Genomic DNA, 24,665 nt, shown 5'->3' with positions numbered 1-24,665 from the left:
TCGGTCGTTTACTTCGTAAATCCTGTGAATTAATCGTGTCAATGAAGCCACCGTTTCGAATCCAATGCTCCACGAATTGATCCGACAAAGGTACTCATCGAAATGGACTGCTCAAAACAGTATTTCCAGAGTCACGGAATACCCATTGTCGAGGTTATTTCAGCCAAAGTCGATTCACGCGTTTACCTATTTAATATGTAATCTCTAGATTTAATGGCGAAACAATTTTCTTCGGATCCGTCGCGGTTCCTTCCGTTTCGTATAATTGAAATTTTGCTCGAAGCTATCCACGCATGGAACACAAGTCAAATAACAAAATTAATACACCTCCTTTCACCAATATTTGCTATGCTCTTACAACGTAGGCCACTACAATTACGCTGGCCAGTGGCTATAAATTTAATTTCTACGAGCTGGCCGAAACTTCGCACAAAGTGTACGCCATTGAACCGTGATCAACGTTAAACTTGCCAGCCAGCAAACGACCAAAAATATCCTTTCAATGTTCCGCAACGAGGAAGGTTTAAACGACGCCATTGAATCCGAGCGATACCGGTGGAACTTTCGACATCGATTCGGGGGTGTTTAACCATGCTCGACGTTGACTATCGCGAAATTGATTTATGGTGAAGTTGCTTTCCAGGCTCCTGGCAAGAAAAGGGATACGTATGAATATTCCGCGACCTGGAAATAATGGCACGCTCCCCGTAATTTCTACAAGATTTTTACTTCGCGGTGTCTGACGTTGACAAATTATCGCGGAAGCTATCTTTAAATCTGCACGGGGAAAATCTGAGATACGATACGGCACGACGTTAACAGTCACCGGCGGATCCGCGAGGAGCTGATTTTCTTTTCGACTAATTTTATAAATTTGCAAGGTTGTCAGGGATCTTTGTTAATGGAACGACATGGTTTCAACTAGCTCGCGCTACAAAAGAAACATTTGGCGTGCAAACGGCTAGAAAGCCGTTTTCTCTGTATTTATAACGAGGCATGTTTTCTTCGAAAGTTCCCGACGGCCTCGGTGGCGAATTGCAGATATCATAAACCATGGATTTCCGAAGGGCTGCAAGGCCGGGTCAAGAGATTTTGCTAAACTTCCATCGGCAAAAGTACACCCCCACCGTGACACATCGTCTTCCCGAAAAAGCGCGCCAAGAGCGCAAGGAATAGGCGGTGATATAAAAATAGGAAGTACCTAATTGATTAACTCGATGCGAAAAGAACTTGTAGTGAGAAAATTGTACGGAAATCAGTCTTCGCTACGACTTTCAGCAACAGTCTCTTGAACAATAAAGACCATAAGACGAACTTGGCGAGTTTTCAGTATCTTATACCATCCCGACACGCAATCCCTTTAGTTTTCTAATCATCTTCTAATAGAGACTTATACTTAAGGAGTACGTTCGAAGAATTGAAACGTTTCAAAAATTAACTCTCAATATTTGAAGCTCGAATTGAAAAGTGTTACGATCTATTTTGTAAGATGATCGTATCGAATGATAAGTGGAAATTGCACGATAAGGATGAAATGATCCGAAAAGGCAAAAAGACGTACCATCATTAGTTTTTCGTATTCTTCCTCGATTACGGTGCCATTGTAGTATCGACTGGTAGATTTTGTATCCGGGTAATAAAATCCTCGTTTGCAGATGCAACGATAGCTGCCACGACGGAATCCGAGTCCCGGAATGGCGATGCACTGAAACCAGAACCGATAATCGCGCGTTTACACGTTGAATCGACTGTCCAAGTGAAACTGAGAAAGCTAAAAATAGTTCAGTTTTACGTAATTGGTGAAACGATTTTCTGCAAATGAGATTTTACGGGTTTAATACGAATGTGGAAAAGTCACTTTTTTCAGGAATTTTCTAATTACCACAATTCTCCTATCGAACACTGCTTAAAAACCGATTAAAGAATCTTGTTAATAGCTAAAACTTGCCATAGAGTAAAAAAATTTTGTGTTAATTATCCTCGAATCCAATTTCGAGAGGCAATTATTTTTCTGCTAATTAATATTCGACGTTAATATCTCAGGAGAAATTACTGTTGAAAACGCATTTGATTTACAACCTACTATATCTCCGTGTTTCCTCGTCTATCAATTAATCAGCTTTCTCATTAAACTCGTCATTCGTTTACTCCAACGTAACTTAATGTACAAATATGTTGAAATACTTAATTATACCTCGGTCGTTCGTTTCTTGCATTTGTCGCTGGCTGCGAATATGTTCAGCTGAGAGGATCCTGGCGGCAAAGGACATTGATCTATGTCCAGCCTGCGTAGATCTATATCTATCCCGCTCGTTCCCCTGTAACGAACAATTGTTTTCTTCCTTAAACGAAATAATTCTCTATTTTATAATAATCCCGTTTAATTAATAAATGTAATTTACTATCGTTCGTTATCTGGACAGCGAGACGTCGAAATTACTTGTCGATATAGTTTCGTGAAACGTCGGACAGTAATAAGGCCATTAACTATTTCGTAACAACGAACATAATCAATTACACGAATCCAATACACGGCGGTACGTATCATTTTGAGTCGAGTAGGCTAATTACTATTCGATATTCAATCAATCGTTGTCTACCAATGAAATCATTTCATGGATAAATTCATCGGTGACTAACGACACAATATTGAAATTACCAATCGTGCTAGAAATTCAAATGTACGTTCATAAATTATGATAATCAATCGTCAAGATTACTCCAAGATGTGGACGTTAGACATTTTTCGAAATCTCTGTTCGTCAAAACGATTTAACTCGTTTTCTATTTTACGTTAAGAGCGAAAAATTTGTGATAACTCTTGGTGCTAATAGAACTCGAATGTTTGAAAATAAATGTGACAACAAAGTCCAATGTTCATGGCGATGGTGATCAAATTGTAGAGTTCCAATACACTGAAATAGTTAGAATCTTTGCGAATTCTACGCGCCACAAATCGGACTCGTTTGTTCCGTTCGGTCTAATCGCTTAAAATAAAACTGATACGGTGAAATGGAACCGTGAGATATCCCAAGAACGAGATACTTAAGATAATGTGACAGTGTCAGCTGGTATCCGAAGACATCGATAGGAATTGCATCTAAACGACCGTGTAATCCGTGGAACAACCACCGGTAACATCGTTCCAATGTAGCGTCCACTAATGATCGTCTTTTCGAGTTTCGATTAGGCCAACCAGCATCGGAACGAACGCCGGGAACAACAAGATCAAAGTTCTCGTGTTGTTCCCGGCCGATCGAGCGAGGTAGCGCGTAATTGGCTGAAATTCATACACCCGCGGGCCAACGGTTGTCTGCGTAACGAAATTCGTGACCGTGGTGAGCATAATGGGGGCCGGTGTCAAACGTCCAAGTGCACCACGTGTAAAGCTATCGATCGACCCATCAATTTATTATGCGATAAAGCCCAGTTACCGTCCCTTCCGAAACTGAATGCTTTCGTACGTCGAGACGATGTCACGACGAGATCAGACGGTTCCAAGCAACCACGATGCACAAGATTTCAACTCGACCGCGTTGGGTTAGACGAAGAGACTTTGAAGTTCTCTTTGACATTTGGGCAAACTCGAACACTTGGGAGTACTGTTCTTAGACAATGCTCGGAGATACTTCGCGGCAACGGGACCGAAGAGTCGATCGCTTCTTGGCCACTTGTGGTACAATATTGCCTCGCTGTTTGCATAAATCCGAGTTACGAACACTTGCCGCGGAATCTCTGTCGTCCGGAGCAACCGCTCCGACCCGAGTGGTCAACGACTGCGTAATCAAAAAGCAATTAGAGCGGCTCGCGTGCGTTCCACCCGTTGCGAAATCGGAGTCTCGCTTCGAGCATATCTTCGTGAAATCAAAATTGCAAGAAGAGAGGCGGTAATTACGATGTCGTGGATCGTTATGCTAATGCCGGGGGCACTCTGTTATTATTTCTATTATTGATCCTGCGTTGCCGGTACTTAAAAATATTCCCGTAAAAGAGACGTGCAACTAGTCTATCGCATGCAATTCATCTTTGACGAACAATGACAATACACTTGTCATCGAGTCTTATATCACAGACTAGGTATACGAGTAGACCTCACATCCAATGTATTTTCTTGGCCCATTTTTCTGGGATTCCAATACAATTTTCATTTCACTCGCAGCATCACCAACGAGTTACACAAATGAACACAAGAGGAAGTGAGACAGAAAGTGAAATTACAGAAACATTCCAGGCCACGCATTATATTTTCGATTAGAAATTTTTCTCTCGAAAGTGTGTAGAATTTCGGGGGTATGTGTATTCACCAAAAATGATTAAAATCGACCCCCGCAACCGCATATAATTTTTTTAGGACGATTTGAAATTCTTTAATTTCGCCGAAAAATTCGCCCACTTTCCTGATTTTTTTTCTCGAAAATGCGTAAGATTTCAGGGGTATACGTATTCACCAAAAATGATTATAATTGACCCCCACAACTAAAAATAATTTTTTCAGAACGATTTGAAATTTTTTTTTTAGTCGAAAAATTGAGGCACCTACCCCCTGTCGATTTTTCTTAAAAATTCGTTTTTGATTTTTAATAAATTTGTATGACTGCCTACGGAAATGTTCTCTGATACTTTTTTATAGGTATTCATGATCTCTACTTTAGAAATAAAGTTCAATGTAATACATTCACTATTATAGGAATTATGGTCGTTTGAAAATTGCGTTTTTTAATCCTTTCCATAGTCAACTCACATGTATTTACCCACAGACTTTAGTTTACTGCTCATCAATACTAAAATCACCAAATTTTGAAGTCTGTACATATAGCAGTCAGATTGGGCCACGAAAGTCCATAAGGTGAAAGTTTACTCATATACCTCGTCTGTGCTTATATATTAAAATCAACACATTTTTACTATTCGCGAGGTATTCGTTAAACAAATCTATTCTTCTTCGTAGCTATTCCTTGCACGAGCGAATTTAAATAAAATCAAATATTATGCATTCCTTGCAATTATTTGGAATTAAATCGTACGTCACGGGGGTTAAGCGTTTTCTCGAATTACGCACAGACTCTACGTGCATGTACCGCGTCGATAATCTTTCGAGGAGAGACCCTCTAAGAACTGGGGTAATGTATTCGCTATAAAATTGAGGTAAGCAGCGTCTGAAAGCCGATTTCGAAGTATGATGGGACCAATAAGACGCCCCTTGTTCGGAACGCGGTTTATAAACACTCGAATAAACTTTGCTCGCGTCGCTTGGAATAGCTTTTAAAATTCCTACTGTCTTGCTGGAGTTACTATTTCAATGACTATACCTATCGCCTAAACCAGTTCCACGATGGTAAAGACATTTTTTGCTACAGTCATTATTTCCCTTTCTATTATTCCTACGGTGACTGGTGTCGTCTTTACTTTTATTTTTACGTCTATCGCCATCGCCAGCTCCGATAGTCGGAAATCTCTCAGCCTTTGTGCTCTTCTTCCATTATCGTCACGCTAGTCGGCAGCGAGTCTGCAGTCGCTGTCACTGCTAGCTGCTACGATTATTAATTTAGATTCTCCCTTTGTTACCAGTGTCCTTAAATGTACAATGCTTCCATCATTGTCAAGTTTAGGCTCGCCTGCGACATGCTACCACTCTATGCTGTGTCTCGTCATTAGCGACATGCACAATGCATCTTACAAAGGGAAGTAAATCGATCTGCAGACGGTGCGTAGTTCCCGTTCAGCTAAACAAGTACTCTATTTGAGCAGGTGTGTACAGTGCGTACTAAGGGTAATTGTGACCCTCCAACGGACAGTCTTATCGAGAACAACGCGATTGTATTTGTTTAGCATCAAGCGCGACAATTTCTTTGTACAAATATCGGCCCGTGTCCCTACGCCGGTCGGAAACAATAGCCAATTCCGATTCGTTTATTCCGGGCAATCCCGTCGAGGGCGATCCGTTCAATTTCATAGTCCTGAACATCATTGTGAGGGGCCAGCTTGGCTGCGCGATTCGTTTCGTCGAACGCGACGCAACGACAAAACTCCGGCCGTGCCAATTATCGAAATTGCATCGACCTCCGGGAATCTTGCTAGCAAAACAATAGGATCGACGAGCCCGCGCGTGCGTTTTAAATCACGAACAATTATCCGGGATTGGCGATGATAATACAGTCCGCGCGAAACGCGGGACAATTTCGAGGAAACGGCGGATGCACTCTCGCCGTGCTATTAGAGGAGATCGTTCGGCGTTAATGTTAAAGCAATTTCATTAGAAGAAGGCTTGAACATTGCTGGAAGGCCTGAGAAAGGTCTGGTACCGCTGCTAATGGACGCTCAAGGAAATAGATTGCTCTTTTGTGCACCACCGGAGGCCTCGATTCTTTTCCAGGTGGATCGAACCGAAAGTAAAAACGCGACCTTAATGGACTTTCGTGTCTTTACGTTTCGACCTGATAGGAGAGTGTCGCGATCGCGAAAAACTTCCGAAGAATTTTTTATCCAAGATCCTATTAAAAGAATATGCCTTTTAAACTTTAAGTCTCGCGATGGAACGCGAGGTAAAATCGATTTGTCAGCCGAGACGCGAGTAAACCTTCTTAAATATTTATTTAACGATCGATCGCGACGTTTCGCGGAGCTCTCGACGACCCTGTGTCTGGTTCGGAAGGGAATAAATCCACGCAGTTTCAACAACAGCGGCGTCGAAATACCTGGCGTGCTTCTTTTTCGAGATTCAATAACCATTCGCTTAATAACCGAGCGTGCCATTGCGATTTAACGGGAGGGATTTATTCCGTCGAGGTCGTGACGGAAACGGTAATCTCGCCTTATTCGCGAAACGCCACCCGGAGAAAACGATTACAACGAAAGGAATTATGTATTTGCAACGCGGACGACAGTAAAATATTCACCGCGAGATCCGAAGATGCGGGGAGGGGGGAGGGGGGATGGGTCGAAGGAAAGAAGATAAAGCTTGAAAGATGCAGAGTTAAGTTCTCCGTTAGCAGACAGTGACGTTCGAGTAAATTGCAAGATATGATAAATGGAAAAGTTCCCTGTCTCGTTACATAAACGAGAAAGAATCTCGAGTGTCGCTGGCGCGAAAATTTTAAATTAATCGATAAATGTTATGAGTTATTATTATACAGGTTGAGGCAGTAACTATTAGCACCTCAGATATCTCGGAAACTATAAGTTTCACAGAAATATTTGCTGAAATAAAATTGTTTTTTTTGCAGGTGGAGGTACTTCGAACATTTGAAGGTCGCCTCCATTTTTTTAAATAGATCGGTATGTTTTTGTTTCCGTATAATGATAGAGGATCTTAAAACGAGTTCAACGACCTATTACACGAGGTCATTGAAGGTCATAGAAAGTAGAGAAGGGCGATAATACTTATAGTTTCCGAAATATCTGAGGTGCTAATAGTTATTGCCCCACCCTGTGTATTACTCCACACTGTAGCGATCTATATCTTTTCAATCAGATTCCCGAAGTGTTATATAGAATGATCTTATAAACTATTTCTTTCGAGCTTTTGGAATGTAAAGCATTACATTCAAATCCGTTCTTTTCTCTTTTTATTTGGCGAAACAATTCGTTCGGTTAGTTGTACTTGCGGAAAGAAACTCAGAAATGAAACCGACGAAAGCACGAATCTGTCGTTCTTCGTATGCTATTGGAGTCCCAGTTTGACGAAACTTCAGTTAATACGACGTTAACGATCGCATTTTTCAAACACACGTCAACACGAAACTGCATTTTATGCATTCGCGTTTCGCGCGCCAGAAATCCTCACGTAGGAACGAAAGGCGAAAGGTTCTGAGGAAAGAGGTGAATAATGGTATTTGCGTGGCAACGATAACGTCGTAAATCTTGCTATTTTGATTTATATTCTCTATAAAAACGCGAGGCGAACGATATCTCTTTTGATGATACGAATCAGGTTTACGATTGAATCAGCAAGAACCGGCGTTCAATTTTTATCGTAGCTGTTAAAACGTTGGCCAATCGAATATTTACGATTTAATCGATGCGTCTGCCTCGCGATTCTCGTGCCAGGATATTTAAAAAGTCGCGAATTTATCAAATTCTAAAAACTGATAAGATCCTTTGGTCCGTAATAATCATTATTTTATTCTGTTCGGGTTATCGTCCTTCAAAGAATTCTAAAAAACGAAGAACAGTTTGAAAACGCAACTTCCGAAACATCCAGTATATCTTTGGTTTCGAAAAGTTTGCAAATGTAATCGTCGCGAGGAAACACTTACGGATATTGCAATCTTGACGGAACAAATTTATAATTCTCAAAGCAGAAGCATGAGAAATGGCAATAATTCAACGTGGGACTCGTCGGTGTTCTTGAAAGCCTTTATCCGTCTCGTCAATCTCGAAACAATTTGCGACTGAAGCCATCCCGATAGAATCAAGCCTGATATGTGCTCAGAATTCGAATCAGTTCCTTGCTGATGTCAGCGTATAATATTTATAGAAGAAATTCCGCGAAGGAAAAGCAACAATATCTTCCTTGAAAATCAATTTACGCATAGTAAAATTTTAACTCCCTTATAAACAGCGAGTCTCGTAACAGAACACTTTACACGGTTTAAGGACCTCTGTATTCTATAAAACCCTTTCTAGCAGAATTTAGTGGTTTTTCCTCCCATAAATCGAAGTTACGAAGTTACGAAACCGGTGTAAAAGTTGTGAGTTTAAAGTGGGAATCGATATATTGTGTCAAACTTATATTAAATCTGAATTTCATCCAATTAAAATCTCTTCGAGTCCAGATTGTACTAAGAATGTTTTCGCTGATGGGAAATATTTTATGTTTCGACGGTTGATGTGAGTCTCACTGACTACACTGTCCTTTCAAAGGGAAATACAAAGGTTAATCCAACGAATATTTCTCATATTTGTTCGCGACTAAATGACGCGGCTTGTGTCCCCGGAAACAAAAGAGATTTCTCGATAAGACTTCAGTTTCTCGCGTATGATGACGTTCCAGGATGTTTCATGAAATGCTCCCTCTGTGCGAGATCTTTCCGCGTGAAATGAAACCATTCCATTCAATTTTTTTTCTACGTTCTTTGTTCTTGATAATTTACCGCCAGAACCAGCTAGATGTATAAATGTATCCAAAAGAGAAATTGTATTTAAAAATGTCCGTGCTGAAAAAGTAGAGTAGTCAAAGACTCGAAGGAGCGGAATAATTAAACATTTCCACGCTAAAAATTGGCAACAGTTATACTCGAATGACCAGAAACTAGGTTTATAGCGAGAACGGAGAACTGAAATTAGTAGCCAGAGTATGGCGTTGGAATTTTGACGACGAGAACAAATATTCGTCCAACGAGGGTGAGAGAATGCGTGCAATATGTGGTTGCAAATACGATACGCCAAACTATTTGGTAGAAAAAGAATGATAAGGTAACGTTGGATGGTTGGAAGAATATAAAAATAATTTAATGTTTGAGAAGAGTGGAACTACTGAAAGGACAGAAAATAATATATAACAAGTTAAACGAAACAAGAGATACAAGAAATGGTTAATTTTACTAAACTTGTTAGTAAATAAGGATAAATAAATTATTCCAGAGCTCAAAATATAATCTTACTTTTCGACGAGTCGCTCCCGTTGTCCTCATTAACGCGGAATCAATTTATTCGAAAGGGACATTCGTTCGAAATTCAAATTGAAATTCTGTAATTTCATTTACGTCAACGTCCCAAAAAATTTCCTAGGGCATTATTTGATTTCGTCCTGTGTCGTGGCGGACAGGAGCAATTCGTCCTGGCGATAATTAAATTCGATATATTCCAAGCCCAAACGCGCAACATTGATTAAGAACGAACGCATGGAACCGCCAAATTCTCTAGACGTTCCTCCAAACTCGATCGAACCAAGCAAATACGGTTCAATTATTTCGTTCGTTGCTCGTCCTTAAATTATTCCATATTTCAATGATAATAACCACGATGTTCGCGAGCTGGACTCTTATGCAGACTCACCGACGAATAATTACAAAATAAACGATCGTTGAAAGGAAAATAATTAACGATAGCGATATTATCATATTGCTTTTCTGCGAAGTTTCATATTTTAAATTCGTTTTTATCCCTCGCTCGACAAGATAAATATTTTTAATGGAAAACTAGACGAGGAAACGTCGTATCGCACTGTCAACTTATTCTGCCTCGAGAATTTACAGAGAAGGATAGCATAATAAAACTGAAACGCATTTAACGATCGCGTAAACCGTCGCACGAAGAAGCAATTGGAAGTCGAGGGTTTAAGAAATACAAAATTAAAAAGGATATTTGTTTTGTCGTACGACTGAGAAGGATTCTGTATAGATAACATGCCCGTGGAGAATCGCTGGCGAACAAAACGACGTTCGTAATTCTCGTGGACGTGGAATCGATATGGACGTCGAACTGCGGTGAACACGGTAAACCAGCGGTTACAGGGAGCGAGCATCAAGTATGTTAATTCCCCTCGTTCAGGCAAACCGCCAATCGGCGCGAGAATCATTAAACTTCTCCGTTAATGCCCCAAGTAACACTTACGGTGCAGGTGAAATGCGAGCAACGAAAGGACAGCGTTCGAAAATGGTCATCCTTCGTGATCGTCGGGGGACTAGTTTCACTTTCATTCACTTTTCGAACCGTGATCCCATGCAAAATGTATCGCGCGCGTTTTCAGTTAAAAGCGTGCGAGAACTTAAACATATCAGATGGTCTCGAAGCCGAGTGAAAATGTTATTTATTTTATCGCGCGATCAAAACCGACTTCCCGATCTGCAAATTCAAACAAAGTAAAAGAAGAAACGAACCGGTGACTGAAAAAGTAATTTTTCATTGTCCTGTAAACGATATTGCGGAAAATGTATTTGCAGTCCGAGGAGAAGACATTGTTTCGCTATTATCAAGAAAAAGTATAACGAAATAAGAAGCAGAAAATATTTCCTATATAAAATAAAATGAAACTGTCTTGGACGAATGTCTCATTCGGAAAATATAATCCAGATGAAACAGGAAAATACCTTTACTTAAGACATTAAACAATAGTTCATCTTCGTCGTTTCTTTCTACTTATTTCTTCGAGTATTTCTCTGATCGATTTCTACATCTTTTTCTCTTTTATTCCGAAGAATCACGAACTCTACTAAGCTCGAAGAGAATCTCAAATTTCTCGATAGTGAACAAATAATGGGATTACTCTCGAAACCAAGTAACAGTCATATTTTTACCTGAATTAATCGAATTATATCCGCTTCAAAAATGCAGCAGGATTTCAGTTTGTGAACGCAGCTTGGAAAGTTTGCTACTTTGGCTATCCATCCGACAGAAATCCCTCGTCCCATCCAGGAATACTCTTGCTCCAATTCGTCAAGTTAAACGTAATTTTCGCGTTGAAAAACCCTTTCCTAGCCATGCCGTCTGTAGCCTAAGCAGGCAATTATTTCTCGTTTGCCGGACGAAACAAATCAGTCGACTCGTCCGAGATGGAAAACAAGTTCCCTACGAAGAAAATTAAAATCCCCCTCCTCTCGGATCCCTCGACCCTTCGTTCGCCAGTGTCATTTACATACGGCACAGATTTGCGGATCTCGAATGCCGGAAGCCCATTACGGTCGCGTTTAAACAGAAAAGTACGCGAATTCCATTCGTTCATTAAAAGTCGTTGATTAAAGCGTCGAGCATCGTCCCGTTTTTCTACCATTTTCGCCGGCACGGAACGTCGGCTCATGGCTTCCAAGATTCATCTAACGAACGATCTTCGCCGGGAACGTAGTAATACGTCCATCGCGAACGACCAAAGTGCAGCATTAATCGCCGAAAATTGGCCCCTTGGTACAAGGAATTAAACGGAGAGGATGGTTCTCGCTAATGAGGCATTCGATTGCTTTAATTGGAGATATCGTGGCGCTTCTTGTACGTAAGGTGGAAGGTAATTTCCGCAGAAATTAAAGCACGATGGCTCGGCGAACGGCTGAGAAAGATACCTGGTACGTTTCGTAACGACCGCTGAATGGAGAAACAATATAAAGGTAGAATAGCCAATTTCGAACTCCTAGATCGACGTAGAATTTTTACCGAATGTGTTCGATAGCGATAAAACGTTTATAGTTTCGAAATTGCAATTCTTATCGAATTTCAAGGGAATTTTAAATCATAAAACTCATCACTCTTATGCAAATTAATGAAATTAAGAAAGCAGCGAATTTTCTATAAATACCATTTATGGTGTTATTCATGGACTATTTTTTACCTTATTATTATGAAAATAATATTAAACTTGAAATAAACTTTTTACCTTAACGATTATTTTTAAGAGAAATAAAGTTACAACACGTGCTTGTAAAAGATTCGCTGCTTCGACTTTTGATCTTTCACTCGATGATGGGTTAAATATTCACACGCCCGTAACGAAACCGTATCAAACGTCCAAGTTTTTTACGAGTTTCGTCCAGTCGCGTTTCTCGTAAAGTATTTTTACGAAATCGCGAACGACTACGTCGACCAAGGAAAAGAGATCGTTTCTATCGATTTCACGCTACGATTACGTAGCGCCAGTTGCCGATTTTCACACGGCTTTTCGCGGAATCGTGTAAGCCAACTGAGGTAATCGCAGACCCGATAAAGAGAAAAGCTAAGCTCGTCGTGAGAATACGCGGGACCCCCTTGTCGCGAATTGTACACGAGATTTCAGCTCCTGCTTTAGTTCGTCGTGCCCTCTTTGACGAGCTCTTATTAATTTCGTGCGTGAACCTCCGAATTTTTTCAGAATTTGGAAACAACCGCGAGCCCGTACGTCGACGTTTTGATAGGGTGCGCAAAAGTTGCAAGTCGTTAACCGCGCGGTACGTGTTTCAAGTTCCAAAAAATGGACACGTAGTGCTACGTGCATCAACTAATAAGAATCAGGAGACGTTGCAGCGGTGTACCAAGCGTTTTGCTTTGTGACAGTTACACTCTCGTAGCAGAGTACTGTGTGCTTTATATTGTAAGGGGTGAAAACGTAGCACCGCGTGCTTTAATTTCGTTGGTGTATCGAGCATTTGTGAGAATGTTGGGATACCTCGTAAAGTTGTACGCGCCACGTGCTTGATAATAATAAAGAACATCGTTGTAATAGCCTGGCGATTTTCATTGTTTTCACGCGCGTGTATCACACAGCGTCGAGAAACAAAATTTATGTATTCTTTCGTATCGACCCGAACACGTTTCAAAGAGGGTGGAACGAGTGACTAAAGCTGTGGAACGTGCCACAGGTGGATTTTACCGAATCACGTAAAAACACGCGATCGGTGGAACTAATTAGACAATGTACGACTCAATGAACGACGAAAAATGATACCTGGGCACTTTGTCTCCTCCAGTTTTATAGGTAAACAATTCCCGATAAACATTCGATCGATCTTTTTGATTCGTTTGAGTAACGTATGAGAATGTATAATTCACGACCGTATGAGATATTTAATTGGAAATGTATGCAGAGCCTTTAAGTCGCAAATTCTCTGTTTCTGGTATAGGTTTTCGTACATTCTGCAAACAAATCCCAACTAAAATTGGCCGACCGCCGGGAAATAAAAATTCAGCCCGTTTTCTCTCGAGCCAGCGGCGACGCAAATGCGAACGAGATGCCGCGAAAGGTCGAGAGAAACAAGCAGAAAGGATCCACGAAACAAATTTGCATTCACAGAAACACAGTTTTCGAGCGTCGGAAACAAAATTGTCGCGGTAAATTGCGCGAGGATGGCACCGCAAAATCGCCAACCGTTCCACATATATTTTTACCAACCATTATAATCGTATCCCGGTCAAACAAGGGCAAAATTAGGGGAACGACGTCGTTTCTGAATTTTACGATTCGTTTTTTTTTTACGATCGAAAGTATTGGAAAACGAAACAACATTTAAAAATGCCGAAATTTCACGATTTTCCCAACGAACGGCTCGTATAATGAAAAAAATCAAAGCACAAGTAAAAAAGGCTCGCGAAACTCGGTTATAGGAATCGTTCTGTAGGTTTCGCGACGACCAGGCTTCCGTACGTGAAACGAGTTATAATGAAATTATCGTATCCCTGGCGTTCAACTTTTTAATTAAATGGTTCGGAGAAAGTATGCCGCCAAGTAAACTTCATCGAGAAGTGCTCGACGAGCCACGTGCCACGGCTAAAATATTTTCATGGCATTGGACGACGAGGGTTCCTGTCGAGGGACCCGATAAAATCCCGAAATTTCTTCAACGCGACGCAACTTTTAATCGGCGCGCAAATTTAAACGAACCCGTGATCCGCCCAAACAGAATCTATTTCACCACCCAGCGTCGGAGAACTATTTATTTAATAGGAACGTGTCCCGTGACGATTGCAGTACGAATTCTCAAAAGTTAGATACCTTGACTAACGAGAAAATATACCTATAAGGAACTAGTTTTCGTAGTGTTAAATTCGATGTATATTTTTATTTCTGAAGAGAACTTGATATGGAAGGATCGAATAAACCACGAACGCAAAGAAATAAAATTGGTTAATGAATGCAACGTCTGAAAAGTTTCTCGTGGTATAATGGTAGTAAAAATAGTCGAAAGTACGGAATGAAATTTATTCGTCCGACTCCTCGTTTCGGAGAGAAGTCGCTTTGAAATCGTGTGCGCGCTAACGCGTTGTCGTTGAGCGCGCCAACACATATTTGAAGTCGAGCTTTTCGCAAACGAAGCGTCGTACGGATAAAACTTATTACATCATTCCTGCTCACTTTTGGCCAGCAAATCGCATGCTCGTCGGTTCCACAACGAGCCGCGCCTGCATAATATACATTTTCGTTGGAGAGCGGAACATCAAAGCGGCAAAATTATGGGACAACACATTTACGTATACTCTCCGAGCACCGGGACTGTAGCCGCCTAACAAAGTGCCCTCGAACAACAAGAGGCCTTGAGAAAAGCCCAATTGCGCGGTTTCTGTCGAAATTTTCTCAGACCCTCGGCCGCATCGGTAACTCAGTTAGGCGGCGTATCTGTCCAAAGTTTGGTCGAAACTAGACTCGCTTCACTTTGCCCGGTAAACCAATTAGCATCCCGAAAGACGAAGTCTCGAAAAATGAGATTCCATAGCGAGACATATTTTTGGCAAACGGATACTGCGATCATTCAAACAAAGTTTAGTAAATTTTTCAACTTGAAAAAACTTCGAATATGGATTTCTACCAACGTAAATAATTCTATCATTAAATTCTTCGATAAAATAAACGACCCTGACTGCTATAAACTTGCGTAACCAATCGCTATAGATAATCCAATACTCCACGACGAGCCAATAACGCGTGCTATAAAACATGATACGCGTTCGCGATTAAATTAAATCTGCCACACGCGATTTATTTGCGATATTGATAATCTCGCCGCGATAGACACGCGATAAATAAACAGTAAATCTAGCTGGACGGACTCATCGAAGATGCAGCGTTTCGCGGTGAACTTCATGAAAGCAAGACTACCCCCGTAGTCGTAATATCGCGATATTATGCGCATCGAAAAAGGATCCAAAGCCCAAGATCCAACGGAGAGAATCCTCGGTGAAATTGTGCAACCAGCAACGCTAGACGATCATTCTTCCCGCTGGTTTATTGGCTAGCTGGAAGCTTTTATCGCGTCCCCAGTAAAACTAAGCCTGCAGTGAAATTAAACTTGACGACTGCAACGACCTTCCTCCTCGGATATGCGTCCGTATATCTTCTTAGTACCGGTTCTCGCGGCTTCCAAACCGACGACGTAGTACTACGCGGCTCGATTTATGATAGGTGGAAACCGTTACCCTGGTATTTGTGTTCCAGGTCACACGAGTTGAAAGATGTAGGCAACGCAATACCTGTTAGAGATTCGCAAAATTGAAATAACCACTTAACGTAGCACTACGTGCTACGGTTTACAAGTTTTTACGACTCGAACAAGTATTAATTACCGCGGATCGTAAATGTTGCAAGTAAATGCAAGCATCGTATCTCGTTCCAACTCGAAACGAGATTTTCTAACTTCTTTTACATCTGCTTTCTTCTAACATTCCGATAAAAACATAATTATTTAATGGATATTCTTTTTTGTCAGCTTTAACGTCGTGACGTCGATTCGCGACTTACTCTGTGTAAACAAAGACCTTTCCATTCGTCGAAACGGTAAACAAAAATTAATTGAAAATCAAGCGTCGCGAAGTGGCAATAAATTCTGCAGATAATATTGCAAATTAATTCGTTCGTGGAGATTTTCAATCGTGAAATGTATCAACGTTATCATGGACGTCGATATGCGTGACTGGCTCGCTGAAAAATTGAATTACACTGCAAACAGGCTACCTCCCAGTTTCGAGGTTTATATCGTTAAACGAGTTATCGTGCTGAGGGGAGTTAACGGATTCTATTCGTAATTCGTTAACTGGGCTCTCTGACACGATATTTCGTGCACCGGTAGCGCGCAAGAAACGTAACAAATACTCGAGAAATTTAACAGTAATAACGTATCGAGGCATACGACGAATTTAATATTGTAAAATACACAGACTAAATTTACCCTCTGTCAACGAGACCAGCAGATTTCGATTAATAACACCGAACGACGTACGAACACGCGAATACGCGATAGTTGAGACCAGTGCACGTACGATCGACAGTGATTTCTACCGGATACTTGCGTATAAATATAAAAACCGAATCGCCGGGATGATCGTCGAAGTACGAATTGGATGTCCGGCGAAAATGATGTTTACCGATCTCGACTCGGTGATTATTGATGTCTCGATACGAAATCGGTGTGTGGCCTCGATGTATCCAGAAATTCCGTCGTTTGACACGCGTCAGTTTTACGACCGCGATAAAATTTCTAGCCGATAACCAGACAACGTTCGCCAACGATTGACAGACCAACAGTCTACTATATCTAGCGATAGGAAACTACAGCAAAATCTGCTCGCACGAACGCGTGGAGATCGTGGCAAGTATCGTGTGAATATGGGCATAAAGGTTTAATTAAAGTTTCAGTAGAATAGACCAACCATTGATCGGACGGGTTGTTCCCATTTATGGAAAATAAAAAAGTGCTTGATATTGTGCATTTTGCAGGGTCAATTAACGCGACGTCACATTGAATCACTCGTAAAAGATTTATGACAAAAAAATAATTCGTTAGTTTTCTTCCTAAAGACGATTTTGAGAAACGCAAATGGTAACGTGAATTTTCGAGATTGCAGTTTCGGTGTAATTTTATTTTTCTTGCAACCAAGATATTCAAATTAGGGGGTCTTAAGAAAAATTGTGCCACGTCTTTTACACGCGTGACAAGTATCGGGGTTAAGTAAGAAACTATTAAGACAAATGGGTTTAGAAATCAGTAATCACTGGGATATTCTTAAGCGAAAAGCGATAAGATTTGTATTTGACTATTCTGGGTGTGTCATTTAACTATCGTCACGATTTTTCAACAAAAGTTAATCAGTGTTTAGCGGGGTACAAATTGTAAAATGAAAAATTTCAGGAACAGGTTTTTTCAATAATGAGTCCAGGACATCTTGACATTTTATATTTAAGACATGCTTGTAAAAATGAGTGATTAATTGCTTGGATCGTTAAAACGATTCGATCTCCATATTTCAGAGCGACGCGAAAGAAGAATCGGTTCTAACATCGAGGAAAGGAAACGGGAAAGTAGAGCAAAAGGTTAACGAAGTACTCGAAACAGAGCAAACAGTAGCAAAAAGACGAAGACGGTAAGAGCTTCGACCGACCAGTACAAATATACCGAGATTAAAACCAAAGATTTACTTGTTTACGAAAACAAAATCGCAACAGAATAGCAAAATACAAATATAATGGCGGAAAAGACATCAGATTTTAACGAGTCGACGGACAACGCGGTGAACCTGGATCCAGAAAACTGTAATGAACCCGAGGGTAATGTCAAAAGACGAGTCAAAAGACAAATCATCGCTGGAATCAATGTAGTATGCGAGAAAAATGGCATTATATATAGGCAAGACAAGAATGGCAAATGGAGAGCAGTCATTGACGATTAGTTCAAGAAAATTTAATCGTTGAGTAATTGGTTTTACTTATATTGGTGTGTGAAATCGTGCATAGTTTATTTGTTGTTTCAGATAAAGAAAAATCTTTGATAACGTGGTGAGCAATAAAAGGCTGAAATGTTATTTAAAGTAGTAATTTCTTATTTCCAATTTCTAGATTTTAGATTTATTTGAGTTAACATTTATTGTTGACATCCGTCGTGAATAATTGTTAAACTAACTTTGTTTATTGTTAACACAGAGCCCCTTGGTTTCCAGGTTTAGTTGATTCGTTTATCACCTGAAATCAGAAGAGTATGTTCATGTACACACGCGACAAATTATTAGAAAAAGACCACGATTGCTTCTGTTATTCAACCTGCATTAAACACTCAAGAACAATTAAAACAACGCAAGAACAAATTCGAATTAAAGGAAATAGCAGATGGAATAGATGAAACCCCTGAACGTTTCTTGAAATAGAAAGAGAAGTTCAAGATTCTATACCACGAAAATAAAGAAAAAAGAGTGAGACATACGAAGATCGAGGATTTTCTACTGTGAATTATACCTACTTGATACTGTAACCAATTTTTTTTAAATATATACACATCACAAAATACAAATCAGCTTTTACGAGACAATAAAATATATTTTTTCCAAGTTAAAATGTTTGTTTATTTGTCGTTCGAACAACTTCACCACTGTCTTTAAATAAGATATTTAATTTTTATAATATACCATGAGAAGTGTTCTTATCTCTTACCAAAAAGATATAATCGGATACGTAAATATCTAAAAATAAGATTTTATACTTTGAAAGCGACATGCGATATTTCTCAAACGGGACTGATACGTATATACTGGAGCTGCCATTATATAAACCATTATTATCCAAATTTCCAATCATCCTAAGTTCTCGAACAGAATGAGATTTATGGAAATATTCTTCTTCGACGACAGAAATTAATTATTAGATGAATTTAATACGAATTATACTTTTTCTTTCTGATCGCCAACTGTCACGGGTAGAAACAGAATATCAGGCAGTTGATCTTAGAATGAAATGAAGATAACAGCCAACGATAGAGAAGTTATTAGAATGTACTTTTTAGACAAATCCTTTATCCTAAGGAGCCTGTATATCGGTATAGAGTCCCTGATTCTGAGTAAACGTCCAGGCGATAACTTATACATATGAATGAAACGAATATCAACAATGGTTTCCACCCACCTGATCAAGGCATCACGTTTAGTTGATAATAGTTCTACAAATCCCGTTAGAATCTGGTCTTTGGCCTGTAGGGCACGGTCTCAGCGGAGGACTTATTATGGAAGATGCGACATTAGAATTACACATCCTAGGCACCGGTGGCAGAGTTGACGATAAACAATACCCTAACATCGACAGTAGAAAGGTTATCAGAAACAAACGCTTCATCCTGGATATTCCTCTGCTAACAAGCTACGATCCAGAACCTGACTGATCTCGAGTCGCTAAGCATCTTTCCTTAAATCATCGAGAGATGAAGTCAGCTTTATATACATACTATCCTATTTTCTCAGAAGTTGCATCGTGGGGGCAATCATTATGTCGATGAATAAAGATTGCATACATAATTGCCAACCGACGAATATCAGTTATATCACGTTACGAAGCCTTGCAACGTTAGGTAACAGTGTATAGGGCTACTCAAATTGATCGTCGCACCTTTAAATCGACACAAAACACAAACTATTCGAGACACTTTCCACCACATTATTTTTTATCTCATTAATCGTGTTTATTAATATAAACTTAGTTTTTCTTTAAACTCCCGAGGAAAAAGTCGAACGAAGATGTTCTCTTTCTCGTGAAATTAGGCAACTTTTGATGTTCCAATAAAGGAACGAATTCCGATGAAATTACCAAGTAAATTCTTCCAAGAGACAAAACTCAACGATCGAACGCTTAATTACTTCCGCAGATTAGCAAGATCGATTTGAACATACTCTAGCACTAGCTTGGCTGATCATCGATAACGATTACGTCCATCGTCCGCTGAATAATGGTTATAATATTATAATTAGCTGCTTACAAAGATTGCATCTGTTCTTGAGTGTTCGGAGAATTTCTTTTATTCTTTGGACAACTGATGCAATAAGTGATATAACGGGAGAAGGTTGCCCTACACGAATCGCCGCATAGAGTTTCGATCAATGGACAAAAATAGCAAATTCGAAGTACGAACTCTTTCATAGTTAAACCTTATCGTCTTCGAAGTAACTTTTAAAACAACTAAGGAAATGTACCTCCTTTGTTTCGAACACATTGAATTATTTAATAAACAGAATACGACAGTCGATCGGAAACATTTTCGATTTGTTTTTTAGCGTTTTAACAAAATATCGGAAATGGACCAATTATACTACTATTTTCCCTGTCCGTAACTCAGTCGCGAATTCTGCGACTGTTTAATATTTCCGTACAAATCACGTTGCAGCGACGCATCTGCGAGATGACAATTAAATAAATCACGCTAGCCGCGTTTGCAAACGAAATGTCCGCATACACAGCGAATATCGATTAAATAACATACCGTCAGCCGATACGATTGTAAAAATCGCTATAAATCAACGTTAAATTCGCCATCAGATATTTTAATTTAGCGACACGATCCGTGTATGGAACCTAACGACTCTCTATCGGGTCGGTGATTAATTACAATTGATTAGTATCAGGTAGAAATATCACCTATCATTTTTTACGCGGCTGATACGCCAAAGATTCATACCTCACCACCGTTTCGATACAACTGATCGATTTCTACCTCCAATAACTCTTTACAAATGTATCTACCATACGTACCGAATAAATAAAATTAATCGAAGGTACAATAGACGCTTCTCCATAGATACGTATCACGTATTAACGTGTTGTGCATTAATATAAACACCTACTTTTTTCCTAACCGGTTCGATATTGTTTCTGGCACAGGTTCAAGCCTCGTTTAGATTTATTTCCCAGATATAATTCTCTTCGCTGCTTTTATACCTTCAAAATTGTATCATTATTGAATTTTAATATCAACCTTTCCGGGCAGCAAAAACAATTAATTACGAAAGTGATTTAAATTGCTCGTTAAATCGCGGCATATTGAGAGCAAAAGTTATAAACGTTACGCAGATTATGTACCAAAATTCGATTATCTACTGTTACTTCCGTTAATACGCAAATGATGTCCGTGCTGTTGGGTATTGTTCGCCCGTAGCTGCGATAATTTATTGCCAGTCGCACGTTCCGCGCGTCGCAAAAATTATAAGCTCTCTAGAGCCATTAAGCAAAATTTTCGATGTCGAACAATTGAATCCCCTAATTAACGACGACGCTAATGACAGCCGAAGATACATATTCTAGTTTTCCCGCGCTACCAAACGCGAAACGTTCACAAACAAATTACGACTTTAAAGAGCATACGAGTATTTGAAATCCCTTAAGAATCGCTCGATCGCACGAATACGTGCGGTTAGAAAATGTGTGTCTGCTCGAAGAGACAGCTTCTTACGTTTTAGACGGTTGTTGATTTGGGTGCAACGTTACGCCATCGCCAGTTATCGCGACGAATAAAACCAACAGATTATAAGTGACGGCACAGCTGCGAGAGATGCAACAAAACTGGCCGCTTGCCAAGACATGTTTAGCCACATTCTGTGAGAATCTCTCTAGGGCTGCATCGTCATGAATGTAGCGACGTCGGAAATACCAGGTGAAATCTTATTACCGAACCGCCGCGCCGCGCCGGCTGGAATTATTAAACTTCCGATTTACAATGCAGATTTTTCGTTCGATCGTTCTTCTCATAAAATAACGGAACACGCGCGACGCTTGTTATATTCGGTGGTAAAATTTTCATAACCATCTTTAACTGCTCACGCTGGGCCGGAAGGGACGAGATTAACGGCTCGCCACTCGTCGGTCCGAGATACTTTAAGTCAGTGTTTCTCAAACCGGTGCGAATTTTCGCGGCTGCGCGCCATTTTTTTGTTACTTCGCTGATCTCCCATCCAAACTTCAGTTCTTCTTTATGCGATCGCGATAATTCAGCACAAAATACTAGGGACTTTAGAGAGAATGTGCACGGTTACGGAACTCTAGAAAAGAATTGTTTTTATTTATTTAGAAAGTGTCACAGGTTCCGACGTTTCGTCGCTGACAAGTTTTATTGCGTGGGAATTGGACACCGCTGGATGATCGATGCGACAAAGATGGAAATAGGATGTTGAACTCAATGAATGTCAATTCTCTGATAAAAGTGAGCGAAACAAAATTTTTAACTGTCTAGAATTCGATGGTGAAATATAAAATATCGATAGAGCTAGAAATTAATAAATTTACAAACGAAAGTTAATTTAGAGGAAATTCCCCCAACTCTTGAACATATGTTTCTCTAATTTTTCACGGAAGAAACGGCAAAAGCTTTCCTGATAATAGCGGAACCATAGATGCTGGCGAATACCTATTTTATCACCTCCCATTAACGTTTTAGCTTTGTGTATCGCCCCTAAACTGAATGGTCCTTCACTCTGAACTTCCCCGTCCCTTGTCTCGCTTCCATCGAGCTTTTACCTCGAACGTGACTTTCGCAAAACGAGCCCACTTCCGTGGTGCAGCAATTACAGTATCGAGTATAGAATGAAAACCGAAAAGAGGCAACTACGACGAGTGCATTTCGCGTCGTCGCGAAAGTCAGGATCCATTGCGGTTTGTAAAAAAAAAAAAACATACGGTTAACACTGTCCGACGAATGGAAGCTCAAAAGTGCATCGAGTTGCCACCTTTTGCACAACTCGACAAAACTCGTAACGAAGAGTTTTGTCTAATAACGTCAACCTTCGATTCGACTTTTCTATGTCGAAACATACTTTCTCGACTGTAACACTTATCCTCATTTACGTACCATCTCCGTTTACCAATTACCAGCGAAACAATATCAAATAACAAGTTCCTGAAGCGTCTATTAAACACTGTGCACGTTAATCGTTAAAAATGATTTTTCGTGTCTGGAGGTATACAGGAAACGAGTTGAGAGGAAGGAATCATCAACACTGAAATTGTTACAGGTTCGACGAAGACGAAGTGCCAAGCAATTCGAAGATCGCGTGGGTTCCTCAGGTTTACGAAACACCCTACACCGTGAAAAATAGATTTCTACGGCCACGGTAACGAACAAGGACGAACTTCGTCCACATCCTCAGTTATTTAGGAATTTGCGTAGGCGGATGTTATACGGGCGCGGAGGGAATGAAGCGGTACACACGAAACGTAACCGCAGCCGACACACTCACGTTTCAATCAACCCTGCTCAAGCCCGGAAGTCACGCGAGGTTGAAATACCACCGGTCTGAGAGCGTAACAAACCGAATTCTCGAATCTGCCGACGAACCAGCGAAGAGGGTTGCTCCTTCATTTTACCGTATCAACTCTGCAACGACATACAGGGTGTTCAGCCACCCCTGGGAAAAATGTTAATGAGAGATTCTAGAGGCCAAAATAAGACGAAAATCAAGAATATCAATTTGTTGATGGAGGCTTCGTCAAAAAGTCATTAACAATTAAATTCAAAAATTTCAAATCGTTCTGGAAAAATTATTTTCGGTTGCGGGGGTCAATTACAATCATTTTTGGTGAATACGCATACTTCCGAAATCCTACCCAGTTTCGAGAAAAAAATTCGAGAAGGTGTGAAATTTTTCGACGAAAAAAAAAATTTTTAATTAATTCTGAAAAAATTATTTTCGGTTGCGGGGGTCAATTACAATCATTTTTGGTGAATACACATACTTCCGAAATCCTACCCAGTTTCGAGAAAAAAATTCGAGAAGGTGTGAAATTTTTCGACGGAAAATAAAAATTTCAAATCGTTTTGGAAAAATTATTTTTAGTTACAGGGGTCAATTGCAAGCATTTTTGGTCAACAGACATACCCCCGAAATCCTACTCAGTTTCGAGAAAAAAATTCCTTACCGAAAATATACTGTGTGGAAATGTTTCTATAACTTCGTAATAAAGCCTCAATAAAGAAATTAGTATCCTTGATTTTCGTCTTATTTTGGCCTCTAGAATCACCCGAACACCCTGTATGTAGCGACAGGTAAATTTAAAACCCAGCGCTGGGAAGCGTTCGAATCGAACCATGTCCAACGTTGACACCCGATCGAAGACTTCGAATAACCACTTTACAAGGGAAATTCTACTTATAATTAATTACCAAACAAAATATTCACATTTCTTCGGACAATACAAAAGTAATTTCCAACATTTTCTTCTAAATTTGAGTAAATTAACACTAAACCTACCGATACCGCAGTTAGTTCCAGAAGAAACAATTATTTACGAAAAAATGCTGGCTAGGAATTACGCAAACATCTTGAAAACAAATTTAAATTCATTTTCGATTAAATAGACAATTTATAATTCAGTTGTGTTCCAACATGGCCGTCGGGTAATTTAGGTATGACCAATTTTTGCAAACCAGCATTCTGTAAATATTCGGTTCAGGATATTCCGAACTCTACGATCGGAATCATAATTCCGACGGTCTGTTGAAACCACGGTTTTTGTAAGTTACAAAATCGACATT

At 40.0% G+C, this 24,665-nt stretch overlaps 1 protein-coding gene and 1 long non-coding RNA gene across 3 annotated transcripts in view; both read right to left on the bottom strand.

Annotated features, from left to right (window-relative positions):
* LOC143346682 (metabotropic glycine receptor) overlaps window positions 1-24,665 on the bottom strand; it is a 144,565-nt gene that overhangs the window by 85,766 nt on the left and 34,134 nt on the right. For both annotated transcript variants that reach the window (XR_013080491.1, XM_076775018.1), the window contains exons 3-4: window positions 2,195-2,318; window positions 1,562-1,705 (exon numbers count right to left, since the gene is read on the bottom strand). Coding sequence is in view for 1 of the 2 variants with exons in the window: in XM_076775018.1 (XP_076631133.1) it covers window positions 1,562-1,705; window positions 2,195-2,318 (268 nt within the window). In the remaining variant the exon portion in view is untranslated. The remainder of the gene's footprint in view (window positions 1-1,561; window positions 1,706-2,194; window positions 2,319-24,665) is intronic.
* Window positions 18,185-19,552, bottom strand: LOC143346222 (uncharacterized). Its single transcript, XR_013080384.1, has 2 exons — window positions 19,280-19,552; window positions 18,185-18,346 (listed from the first exon to the last, which is right to left on the bottom strand). It is a non-coding gene; the product is annotated as an uncharacterized LOC143346222 (long non-coding RNA).

This window comes from Colletes latitarsis, chromosome 10 (genome assembly GCF_051014445.1).
Source record: "Colletes latitarsis isolate SP2378_abdomen chromosome 10, iyColLati1, whole genome shotgun sequence".
NCBI lineage: Eukaryota > Metazoa > Arthropoda > Insecta > Hymenoptera > Colletidae > Colletes > Colletes latitarsis.
The sequence above is the reverse complement of the archived record's forward strand: the minus strand, read 5'-3'. Positions and strand labels throughout refer to the sequence as shown.